A 13175-nucleotide genomic window follows, 5' to 3' on the forward strand; every position below is an offset into this window, starting at 1 on the left:
AATATATCCTTAAGGTTCATGCCTTTTATTTTTCTTTTGGAAAAAAAAATTGGGGGGGTGGTAACTAAGTTTATTTTTTTAATTACTCTTTTTTTCTTTTTAAATGGAGGTACTGGGGATTGAACCCAGGCCCTCATGCACGCTAAGCACACACTTTACCACTGAGCTGTAACTGCCCACACCCACCCTGGTTCATGCCTTTTGAACGGTCTTGAGTCACAGGTGCAAATGTATATGCAGGTGCGCTGATTTTCCGGTCTGGCTTTAAGAAGTTACCTGTGTCACACAGACACACTTAGCATGCAACTTTCTCAAGTGTTGAAATACATGTCCCACCTTTCTATAAAGCATAAGAAATGCCTTTATGTTCAGAATTCAACAGGATTTTCAAACCTAACTTCCTTCAAGAGCTGTATTGTGCTCTTTTAAACCCCCCTCCAATTTTCTCGAATCATGACTTCTTAACTCTCTACTTAAGCTGATGCTGCAACGCTCAAAGGGTTCCTGTAAAATGCATCTTTCCACGTGGCTCTGTCAGGGAAAATCACTTTACCGTAATACTTTCATTTTGAGAAGAAAATTAAGATCTTCCTAAGTCTTAATGCAGTTTTTTTTTTTGCTTGTGAGGATTTGTAATAACTATGTCACTATTTGTCTGTTGATTGTAGCCCTTGAGACGGACCCCCGATGTTTCTATCCACAGACTGTCCTCAATGGAAAAGAGAAAGGGACCAGGGACTCCCCTGTTTCCAACCTGTCACGTGAACTGACTTTCACATCAGGTGTGGTTCCCAAAAGAGCGGCCGGTTCCATATTGGGGTTGGGGGAGGAAGGAGCATGAGGATATCCAGGCGACGAATTCCCCTTTGATTATAAAGAAACGATGACCAGCAAGGACAAGAACGCACGGCCTTTTTCTCTCCACTTTCACAGCTTTCACTCACAGTCCAATAAGCGATCTTTCATCTCCTTCCCAATATCCTTCCCATCTTTTTGTTTTTAATTAACAGAGCAATCTATGCCACCAGATTCCAGTCCCCAAAATGCTTTGATCTCTGTCATAAACAAATGAGGAGCTGTTAACGAGGCATAGGAAAACAGAGACAGATGGGCTAAATCCTCACTCTTCTAATAAAATTACAGGGTTTTTTTGGAAAAACGTCTCTGGTGTCCCTGAAGCTCCGACATACTGTTTGAGATACTTGCTTCAATGCCGGACTCCCACATCCCAAATGACATGAAGGAATTCCATAAATATGCACTTTGGTGTAGTGTTGCCCAGACACGCACATTCACTGCAAAGCTGACCAGTGAGTATTACGACATGGCACCTGTCACCAGGCTAAACCAAAACTGGGAGCCTAAAGATCCCTGAAATGTCCTTCATGGGTTAGCTGTGACTTGAAAAACTAAGGGAAGATTATTCAAATATTATATCTGAACACTCGGTTTTGCATTCTGAAATATGCTGACAGAGACTGACAGACAGTTCAACCTAACGAGTGCTGAGAAATGGATAATACCCCAGTAATTGGTAGGTAGGAAATCCTCACTCATCCAATGCCCCTTAGCAAGACTTCCAGTTCATAAGGGGGCCATTCTAACCTAGTCAGTTTCCATTACCCCAGTTGCTTTCAAAAATGCTGACAAAGAAAAACACAGGGCACCAGGGTCACGGGGACAACAGATGCGAGAGCTGACACAGTAACACCAAAAGGCATAGGTCCTTCTTACCGTTGAAGGTTCTACAGAGGGCCTCTAGGAAATATTTAGAAAGGTAACTTCCTTTGCAGATGGGCTAAATCACCTAGGGTTCGAAAATAAAAAGCAAAAGGATCTGGCAACATTTAAGAAATCTCTGAAGCCCTAAGGGAAGTTTAAATCCATCATGCCCATGGTTAGACCAGAACAAATTTCAAGTTAATTCTTTGAAAATCCCTCCTTACTTTTTATTTTGCCTTGCTAGAATATATTAAGAGTAATTGAGAGTCTAGAAGAAAGTAGGTTATTATGGAAAACATTTCCCTTGGCCCTTAAAATCACTGGGTTTGGGTTATTCACTTAGAAGTTCTACTATAATCAAGTTTTCCGTAAGAAGAGATGTTTTAGCCACTGACATCTAAGCGTTCGTCAGCGGTACCCTGCAGAAAGGGAAAAAAGAAAAGGAAAAAGCCTTTTGTGTTTGAAAAGTGATTAGTCTGAAATGAAAGATAATACCCTCCAAACACAGGAGAAAAGGTTGGCTAGTTCAAGTCAGAAACCCAGGGTGGAGGTTTCCAAGGCCCTTTTATTAGGGGAAGGTCCCCTTTATAGCACAAGACTTCACATATATATCAGACAATCAGATCAATTCCTAAAAATTAGGGGGGAAAAAAAGGGAAAAATAAAAGAGATGCACTTTTTATATATATTAAACATAAATTAAAAGAATTTATAAAATGGTCACCTTTCTTACAGAATAAATGCAGAGTGTATTATGAATGCACCTCCAGGTTTAAGTTGTTTAAGTTGTTCTTGTTTTGTTTTCCAATAATAAATAAATAAAATCTGTTCTTAAGTTTTGGATCCGCCTGTGCCACAGCAGGGCTCTGAGGCATTACTGGCTCTTCTTCCCTTGTCACTCCGGTGCGCAGCGTTTGATGGGACAGGGGTTACCAGTTTCACTGGCCCATCAAAGTGCTGGCTATCTTTGCGGGGTGGCATCCGCTCGTTAATTCGGTCCAGACCTCGGGCTTCTTCAAAACTCCGGATCCTGTGCTGAAGCGAAAACCCTCTGATGGCTACAGAAAAACAGGAAAGGGAGGAGCTCAGTTAGGCAGAAAAGCAACCAACTCGGAGTTTCTTAGATACAGCAACCTTCTAGAGAGGAACATAGGAGGGTGGCTGTGGAGCACATGTCTGGTAAAGGGAATAGGCAGTACTTGATTTGAATTAGCCTTGTCTGAAGCTACAGCTTCCTTAGGGCCCAAAGGGCTGCTGAAACTGTGAACGTAATTTTCATCGAAGCTCAATACCATTAATCATACCAGAAATATACGTGACAAAAAGCCCCAATTTGAAAGAGTCTATTATGGGCCAGAAACGTGCTCAGAGAGAGAGAAAAAAGGCAACCAGATAACAGAATAAGTTAAACAGGGTGGTTACTCTAATATAAACATCACACTGACCACAAAAAAAAAGTAACAAAACTGCTAATCTTTTTGTTTAGAAGGATAGCTTTTTATCCTGCACAACCAGGAGCTGAATGTAAGCTAAAAGTCTTTTAAACAATAGTTTCTAGACATTTTCTTTCTGATTAAAGTTTCGTATCACCAAGGAAAGGCATTCCCATTGTGAACCCCTTATCTAAAGAGACAAATTTATAACACAAGTTTATCAACTGCAATGGTATTTATCCTCAGATTCATTCAACAATTTGTTAGTTAAAATTTGTTTTCATAAAAACAGATAATTTAGCTCGACTAAGGGCAACCTCAGAAACGAATCAAACTAAACTCCTGTCCTCTTTAGACTCCACTCTTGACATCCTTGGGAATCATTAGATAAAGAGGCTGACTCTGACTCTCTGGTAATCAGATGCGTGTCTCCTGTGCACGGAAGGGCTATGAGATTATACCACTTGACCCCCCACCATGACCAGTTGCTTAAGCTTCAGCCATTGTTTTAAAACTGACAGAGCCCAGAATGGCCTTGAGCTGTGGAGAGGGTCATTTAAATTAATACAAAGGCAGGGCACAAAGGAAACACTTTGTGAGCCCGCCTAGGGATATCTACTCCTTTCCTCTCTGTCACAGTTCTGGTGATGCAATAATAAATGATTTCGACTGTTGACAAAGCTTTTTAAAACTAGCAGACAGACACATGATCACATCTATCACAGGAACAGGGCCATACCTTCCCGGGCCTCTACGGCTTCTATTGTGGCTGTAAGAGGCAGGAGCAGCGGCATGCAAAAACGAAGACAGAAACAGAGTGAGTGAACCAGCAGCACTGCTGCTGCACAGACATCCCCGGGCCCCGCATTTTAGCCTGCTCCCACCCGTAATAAAAGCCCACCAGTTAGAGAAGTGAGAGGATTACCGTGAAAAACTAAACTGCGGGGAAATATGAGGTGGGGAGAATTTCTAATAATTTTTAACCTCTCACTAATGGCATCAAGGGAAGCTGACTCTAAGCGTTATGTCGCTCTCCTCATTTTAAATAGCCAGCTGCTAATTTCCATTTTGACATTCATGTATCAGAATATGTCAGGTCAAATCACTTAATGTTACAACCGTTTCTCCGTTTGTGATAGCTCAGATAGTCTTAAATAAGCTGTTGCTGCATCCTATTAAAAAGAAAGTTATTTATAACTATTTCTTAATGCTTTCAAGCAACCTGCGGGGGTCTGACTGTCCTTTATAATGACTTATAAAAAAAAAGAGTGGCCTTTGAATAACATACTGGCATTTGTAAGGAGGGAAAAGTGGGTTACAACTGAGGGATTATTTCTTCTCCGGGGGTGCAGTACTAAGCTGGCAAAGGCATAAAACGATTCAATTCCGAATACAAATTCATGTACCATCTGGGATCAGAGACACAGCAGAGGCTGACATTTCCAACCCATATGGCTTCCATTCGCTGTGCAAGAGCGCAGGCCAATTACTAAGATGGCCCTCTTCTTCTGTGATGGAGAAGGAAGCGATTTAAAAATTAGGGCCAACAGGTAAACTTTCTTGCATCTTCTTTTTAAGACAGTAAAAGCCCGAAGATATGAAAGGTTACAGACTGTAGCAAGAAGGACCCTATTAGGAGAACCCCGTCAGTTCCTCCAATACCAATTTTTTAAAGAAGGCAGGGAAGAATAATGAACAGTAAGAGTTTGCTGTTCCTGCGGCTTTTTATATCAATCAGTGAGGAGAAATTGGAGGAACTGAAAATTAACTCCCCAACGCAATGTGAAAAATGAAAACTTGGAGTCAACTTATCAAGTGCTTCTTACATTTGTCAACCGTATGTAGGCATGTGTTAAAGCAATGTCACACCCTCTCAATCTCCTCAAATAGAACAAATAAACTTTCACCAGAAAAATGGCAAGTGCCTTCAAACAGTACAGCCCTGAAGCAACTGTTAGGAAGTGGGAGAACAAAGCATTACCTGAAATTGTATACAGAGTGTTGGCTTAATTAGCATTTAAAAGCCAGGTGGTAAAATGTTAACTAGTATCACGCTGTTTTGAGACCTCCTAGAATTGCTTTTTGCGTTGGGTATTTATCAGCCTGTACTGAGGGGCATTCATTGTAAGAAACAGTCAACTAAAACTGAGAAACTCTTTTTTTCTTTAATAAAATACACTTTTCTTTGGATTTCTTTACTGAAATATAATTCATATGCCATAAAACCCACTTGTTTAAAGTGTACAATTCAATGATTTTAATATATTTAGAGTTGTGCAGCCATTACCACAATCTGTGGTTAGAACATTTTCATCACTCCTCCCCAAAACCCATTTCACTCTCTCATCCCCTCCCCTTAACCTTACAGTCAACCACTGATCCACTTTCTGTCTCTAAGGATCTGCCTGTTCCAGACATTTGATATAAATGGAATCACACAATATGTGGTTTTAGTGACTGGTTTCTTTCATTTATCATGTTTTCAAGGTTTATTCATGTTGAGGGTGGTATCACTATGTCATTCCCTTTTTATGACTAAATAGTATTCCACTGTATGAAGATAACACATTTTGTTTACCCACTCATCATGTGATAGACATTTGTGTTCCCACTCATTGGCTATTACAAGCCATGCTGCTATGAACCTGTGTGTGTAAGTTTTTGTGTAGCTATACTTTCATTTCTCTGGGCATGTAACTAGGAGTCGAACTGCTGGGTCACATGATTAACTGTATGCTTAATCATCTAAGAAACTGCCAGATTGTTTTCCAAAGTACTGCTCCATTTTACAGTCCAACCAGCACCGTATGAGGGTCGCAATTTCTCTACGTTCTCACCAATACGTGTTACTATGTTTTTGACTACAGCTATCCCAGTGGGTTTAAAGGGGCATCTCACTGTGGTTAATGTCTAATGATGCTGACTATCTTTTTGTGTGCTTATTGGCCATTTGAATTTTCTTTGGAAAAATGTCTATTCAATTTTTTTACCCATTTTTAATTGGGTTACTCATCATTTTATTATTCAGTTATAAGAGTTCTTTACATTTTATAGATACTAGTCTCTTATCAGATGTATGATTTGTAAATGTTTTCACCCATGCTATGGGTTGTCTTTTTATTTTCTTGATGGCTCCAGGCTCCATTTGCAGCACAAAACTTTTCAATTTTGACGTAGTCTAACTTATAACTGATCTGTTTTTTTACCTTATGGTCTTTGTGACTCTCATTTAGTTCTTGGCTTTCCTCTTTATTTTGGCTACTAGGAAGCTTGGAGTCAAATTTGTGACTGACTCTTGGCTTCTATTGGTTTGTTTTCCTTTGTGCTCCAATTCCCAAGCATATTTATTTCCCTTCACTGTGTTGTATGTATACTGTAACTCGCCCAAATCCCTCTTGGAATCAGGTGAGGCATAAACGAATGTAGCTGAAAGGGCCGTATGGGATTGGATACTGTTAGTTGAAAGCTCTCCAAGTAAAGCTATATGAACAATAAAAGATCTTTTTTAGCTAATGTTCCAGTTTGCCAATTAACTGTGGAACTGAGACTCTGATGGGAAAAATGACAAAATAAACCTCAGTTCCTGTCAATCAATGAGAGAAGAGGAAGCTCTAAAAAGTTGGCTCCAGATTTAGTTTTGTTCTTACACATTTCTGAGATTTCCATCCGTTTTGGAGGTATCAAAAACAATCCTCTATTGAGTAAAACACTCATATTCCAATCAGGAATGAAGAGAAACTGCACATATTTGGGACTGAGAACAAAAAGTAGACCAAGGGTTATAAACAAATCTCCAAAAAACACATCTAGTAAATTCTTTTTGCTACTTATCCCAGACTTACAGATCTATTCTTTCAAATCAAGGTCTAGAAAAATTTGGTTCAGATTACAATGATTTTGTGAATCAGCAAATTTTCAGACTTTTCAGTGAGGATGCTACAGGACATTCCTTTTTCCCTACCCACGTTACTTCCTATTAACTCTAAAATGCATTGTCAGAGCTGCTCTCAGAATATCTCACGTGGCTAACAAGAAAAGTAATGGTGGAAAAGTATTTTGCTTACAAGAAACTGTCTATTATTTGAGAGAAAAAAATTCAATCTGAAATAGTTTACCGATTCTTTCTATGACACTACATTAAGAAAATTAATTATATACTTCCAAGGAGAAAATGTTCATTCTTCCTTATAAATAGCTAAACTCTAATATTTCAGTATTCAGTTTGAAAGAGGAGGAGGAGGAAATCAATCTCATAAAAAGAAGGGGGCAAGGGGGGTGTTTCTATTAATCAATAGCACTGGAATGTCCACAAAAAGCAAAGAATTCCTATGAGTGGCAGAATGACACAGAAAAAGAAACTTAAGTAGAAACAACTCAAAAAACAAGGGGGCAAAAAAGCAGCAAAACTCTTAAGTTGCTAAGGCTTCAACTCCAGTTTCCATGCCTGGATTAGTCATCCAATGATTGGATCTCGTGTCTCTTCCCCTTGCTTGACCAGATCTGTTCATTCTGACAAACATCCACCTTTTCATCCCCGGGTTCCATAAACCCCTCTCCTTAGAAGTCAGCGCCCGTGTAATTTTTAGGACCGACTTTGTTTGAAGGGGTGACTGGGGCACTGGAGTAGGATATGGCTTGCAGGCAAAGAGGCAAACTCCCTCTCTGATCTAGAAACTCTAACTCCAAAAAAATTAAAGTATAAAACATACACAAGTGAGGCACATAATGTGCACAACTCTGAAGTGTATGGCTCAATCCATTTTCAGATGTGTCTACACTTGTGTAACTGCCACCCAGATGGTGATACAGAACATTCCCACAAAATTCCAAAAGTCCCCTGTGCTCCTTCCGGGTCCATATTCTCCCACCAGAGGAAGCATCATTCTGACTTCTATTACCATTGATTAATCGGCCAGTTCTTTTTTTCTTTTCTTTTTTTGAAAGCAGAAAAATAATTTATTACAAAAGATGGTAGAAATAAATTCATCCTGAAAATACACTTTGGTCTAATTCTGGCGGGACAGCTCCTCCTCCCGAACGTGTTCTCCTACTGACTGCCCCACCGGAGCCTTATTACTGTCTTGTTAACAGTTCTTTTTTGTTTTAATTGAAGTACAGTTGATTTATAATGTTGTGTTAGTTTCCGGTGTACAGCATAGTGATTCAGTTATACACATGCACACACATATTTTTTTCATTATAGGTTATTACAAGATACTGAATATAGTTCCTTGTGCTATGCAGTAAGACCTTGTTTATCTGTTTTATATATAGTAGTTTGTATCTGCTAGTCCCAAACTCCTAGTTTATCCCTCCCTTCCCCCTTTCCCCTTTGGTAACCATAAATTTGTTTCCTATCTCTGTGAGGCTCTTCCTGTTTTGTAAATAAGTTCATTTGTATCATTTTCTTAGATTCCACAAAAAAGTGATATTATATGATATTTGTCTTTCTCTGTCTGACTTACTTCACTTAGTATGATAATCTCTAGGTCCATCCATGTTGCTGCAAATGGCATTATTTCATTCTTTTTTATGGCTTAGTAGTATTTCATTGTATATATATCTTTTGATTGGAGCATTTAGTCCATTGACATTTAAAGTAATTATTGATAGATATGTATTTATTGCCATTTTAAACCTTGTTTTCCAGTTGATTTTGTATTTCTTCTTTGTTCCTTTTTTTGTTTATTTTTGTTTTTCCTCTTGTGGTTTGATGATTTCTTTTTTATTATGCTTGAGTCTCTTCGTTTTGGTTTTTGTGACTCTGTTGTATACTTTTGATTTGTGATTACCCAATTTTTCAAGTATGTTAACTCACTGCTGTATCTTCTTGCGTTAGGCTAGTAGTCATACAGGCTCAAACACATTCTAAAAAAAAAAGGAAATAAAATCTACATTTTCTTACTCCCCTCCCCCACATTTTATTATTTTGATGTCCTCTTTTACATCTTCATGTTTATTCTTCTGCTGTTCCTGACAGTTTTTAAACACTTCGCTGATTCCCATGTTGTGAGCAGGCAGGAGCCATCTTTAAATCCACGGGCTCCGAGGAGAGAGTAATGTATTTCTCAGAAGAACAGCACTTTCTATCCCAGAAGAGTGTGTACACATTTTACAGAGTCAGCACAGTTTAGGTGAAGGAGGCACACAGGTCATTCAAGTTTAAAAATGTGACAGGAAAAACCCTGCATTGTAGAATAAGATATTCAAATGTGGTGCAAATGCTTAAAGCAGCTGATGGCCAAACAAGGCGGAACAAGGAAGGTGGTATGGGTATGGAGGTGATTATACATCCAAAAGACTTCTTTTCGTGACAAGAGATAGCAGCAAACTGAACAGGTCACCAACAAGGTGATGATAAGCGTCTGGTTGGGACCCAAAGGGATGAACTAGGGCATGAGGAAGCTGACGGAGCCCCAGAACATGCTCATCACGATGAGAGGCACCATGAGGCACCCAACGCCTCACTTAGGTCCCACTCAGGAGTGTTAGCCTGCCTGTTCCTGAACATCACATAAATCAGTCTTGCTCTTTTGTGTCTCGCTTCTTTAGTTTACATGATGTCTGTGAGACTCAACATGTTTTTCACATGATATTCATGTTATTTTTTTTATTGTTGAGTAATATTCCATTGCGTAAATATAACACAATTTGTTTATTCTGCTATTGATGGACATTGGGTTGTTTCCCATTTTTGACTCTCATGAATAAAGCTGAGGTGAATATTCTTATGCACATCCTTCAGTGGACAAATGCACTGTTATCTCTTAGACATAAACCAGGCGTGGAATTGCTGGGTTATAAGGTAGACATACATTTTGCTTTACTGCCCAACAGTTTTCCAAAGTTGCTGAACCAATTTACAAGTCCACCAGAGATGTATCGAGTTCTAGTTCACCAAAAATTCACCAACACTTGGTATTGTTAGATGTTTAAATTCTAGGCATTCTAGTAAATATGTATACAGTTCCCAATATGGTTTAATAACCATTTCCCAGAGGAGTGACCATTTTAAGCATCTTTTCATATGCTTTTTGGCCATCTTGATATTCTCTTTTGTGAAGTACCTGTTAAAATCTTTTAATCATTTAAAAAAAAATTGGTTGGTTGTGTTTTTCTTATTGAGTTGTAGTTCTTTATATATTCTGAATATAAGTCCTTTGTCAGATATATGTACTGCAAAAATCTTCTCCTGTTTATGGTTTGCCTTTTCCCTTCCCTAATCATGAATTTTTATGAATAGACATTCTTAATTTTAATGAAATTCATTTATTAATTTTTTCCTTTTAAAGTTAGTGCTTTTTACATCATATTTAAGGACACTATACCCCAGTGTTTACTTTCCATGCTTTCTTCTGGGAGTTTTTCTGTTTTACCTTTTACATTTAAGTTATAATTCATTTTGATTTAGTTTTTGTGTATGGAAAGAAGGATCAAGAGTCATTTTTACCCTAGAGATGGATGTTCAATTGTTCTAGTACCATCTATTGAAAGAAGCCCTAAATTTCCATTGCTAGGTAATTGGGAGCGCATCTTCCACGAAAGGAGCATTTCTCCTACTCACCTGTCTCAATAGTCTGCTTTCCTCCTGAGAGGACACCCAAAGGGAGTGTACCTGTAGGAGTCAGGCCCTTGAGAGTCAGCACACTCTCACTCTCTTCCCTGCAAAGGAAGATCAAAGCCCTGGGTTAATGCCAGAGTGTCTACCACTCAGGAACTCGAAGACACTGGAAGGAAGTTAAGAAAAGATGCACAGAGATGGAGGACAGGTTTTCCTCTCCCTATCCCTCCCCTGACCCAAAGAAAGGGATGCTTTCTGTAAATATTCCAATGTAAACAATTAGCGAGGTGCTTTTCAATTTGAGGCACCTTGTAGCAGGTGCTGTTCTGAAGTTTTCCATATATTATCCTGTTTAATCTTCCCAATAACCTTGTAAGGCAGATCCTGCTATAATCTCTCTTCTCAGACAAGGCAAACGAGGCTCAAGATCACACAGGTAAGAAGATGGACTTCCAGGACGTGAACACAGGCAATCTGGCTCCAGAACCCGCACCTACTCACGACACTGACTACACTGCATCTAAGCTCACACCCAAGAAATGATTGCCAGAACAGTTTCTAGTCACTTTAACATGTAGGTCTGATTCAATCTGGATTCAACCCAAAGAACCTACAGTTTTAATACCAAATTCCAATTCTAAAAAAAAAGTTCTGAAGTCAACTTCTAAATTACCCTCAAAATGTTAAGACAGACTCATCCTTACCGAAGAATTGAAAAGACCCGTGCCATCTTCCCAATGGCTCTGATTTTATTCTTGATGACCTCCTTCCGAACCGTAGTGCCTCCTTAGAGAATACAAAGAATCAGTGAGTTAAAGGAATGTGTTAGCAGGTTAGTTTAAACAAAGGCAGGATGAAGTGACTTTCTAGGTTAAAGAAACTGTTGTTAAAAAAAAAAAGAAAAAGAAATCAAAGCCAAAGTTTGTTTAAACAAACAAAAAGCCCAAGAAGTTCTAAGGGAAAAAAACACCCAGAAGAGAGAAAAAAAGAGATGAAGTAAAAAATGGAGGGGGCCACAAAAAGGACAAACTGGGTGGATCTATGAAAAGGAGGAACTTATTTGTGGTTCTGAAATGTGGAACACGGTGAAGAATGAAATACACACATATAAACAAAAATAGCTGTTACAGTAAAGATCTCTTTTGAGAATGCTGTGGGCCACCTCAGGATGCAGGGTTTGGCCTGCCAAATGGCAAGTGATGACTTGAGCAGCTGTCTTGTGCATGTAAACACAATACACAGCTCGCACTCCTGAACTTAGTGAGAGCTGCTTTCATTCTGTAATCCTCACTTACAGACTGGTGAGTTAGCGCCTACCACAGACAACTGCGCAGGACAAATTAGGATGATGCGTAAGGTATTTCACAAAGCGACATCAAAAAAGTTAACGTAAGACTTCATGTCCTTTTCTCATCTAAGATTCAGGAAACAGCTCACACAGGAGAAGCCAAGGTCCAGGCATGCATCAGGTGACCGCATTCAAAAGTCAGAAAAAGAAACATGGCCTCTCCTTCCTCGCCCCTCAGCTCTCAATATCCTGCAAGATCATATAGCAGGGTCCAGAGAAAACACATACATTGAAACAGAAAGGGAGGATGGAGAGCCTGTCTGAAATTATTCAACTACAACTCAAAAAGTCTAATTAATAGACTGTGGTAGGACAGACAGCGAGTGTTGAGCTCGTTAGCACATTTTGGTCAGATACCTTTCTGATAGCTTGAAATGTAGTGATCTTCAGGGAGAAGAGACACCAAGAAACAAGGAGATGAAAATAGAAATATGGGAAGAGAAATTTAAGTTTGCATGGAAGAGAGGAAAAAAATCAAAGTGAAATGCAATGAGAGAAGCAGGCTATTATCTTTATCAGCTCAGAAGAGACATTCTTGGTTTCATGACAGAAAATTAAGTTACAGATTTCTTGGCAGTTATTTCTCTAATTTTTTAGAAGTTTCTAATTTTACATTAATTCACATCCATTATTATCCAACATATTCTACCCCCACAGATCACAAAAGTAAAACTAGACAAAGAAAAAGATTATTCGTGGAAGAAATAATGCTGAAAACAAGGAACAAAAACAAAGGACAGAATGAACACCTTGCAAATCTCTTAAAAAGAACACCATGTTTTTCTGTGATGGGTTCAATATCTTCCCATATCTTTCTGGAGATATTATAGCTTTTCCTTTTTAAAATTTTATATTTCCTCAGAATCTCAAGTTCATTCAAGTTGCTTTTGGCTGGTTTTGTTGTTGTCTCTCTTAGAGACTTCCCTGAGGAGTCCAATAATCCTCGGTGTCTGCTCATGATCCAGAATGAGGGACTAGAAAGCTCTCAGAGTTGGCGTGTGGACTGGACTGTTGACTTGGAGCTTTACAAACACAAAGTGACCAGGATGGGCCTCTGTTGGGGAATTCTCTGTATCCGTACTGAGAATGCACACGACACTTAATTCACCTG

General features: G+C 39.0%; 1 protein-coding gene across 4 annotated transcripts in view; it reads right to left on the reverse strand.

Annotated features, from left to right (window-relative positions):
- Positions 1–2267: 2267 nt before the first annotated feature.
- The window catches only part of PPP3CC (protein phosphatase 3 catalytic subunit gamma), a 68142-nt gene continuing 57234 nt past the window's right edge, over positions 2268–13175 (reverse strand). Inside the window, exons 11-15 of one of the 4 annotated variants that reach the window (XM_074355587.1) lie at positions 12422–12448; positions 11421–11502; positions 10720–10817; positions 3895–3924; positions 2268–2780 (exon numbers count right to left, since the gene is read on the reverse strand). In XM_074355587.1, the coding sequence (XP_074211688.1) occupies positions 2554–2780; positions 3895–3924; positions 10720–10817; positions 11421–11502; positions 12422–12448 (464 nt within the window). In that variant the 3' untranslated portion in view covers positions 2268–2553. The remainder of the gene's footprint in view (positions 2781–3894; positions 3925–10719; positions 10818–11420; positions 11503–12421; positions 12449–13175) is intronic. The other 3 variants (XM_074355588.1, XM_074355589.1, XM_074355591.1) reach the window with 3 other exon arrangements.

The sequence above is a fragment of the Camelus bactrianus genome, chromosome 31, assembly GCF_048773025.1.
Source record: "Camelus bactrianus isolate YW-2024 breed Bactrian camel chromosome 31, ASM4877302v1, whole genome shotgun sequence".
NCBI lineage: Eukaryota > Metazoa > Chordata > Mammalia > Artiodactyla > Camelidae > Camelus > Camelus bactrianus.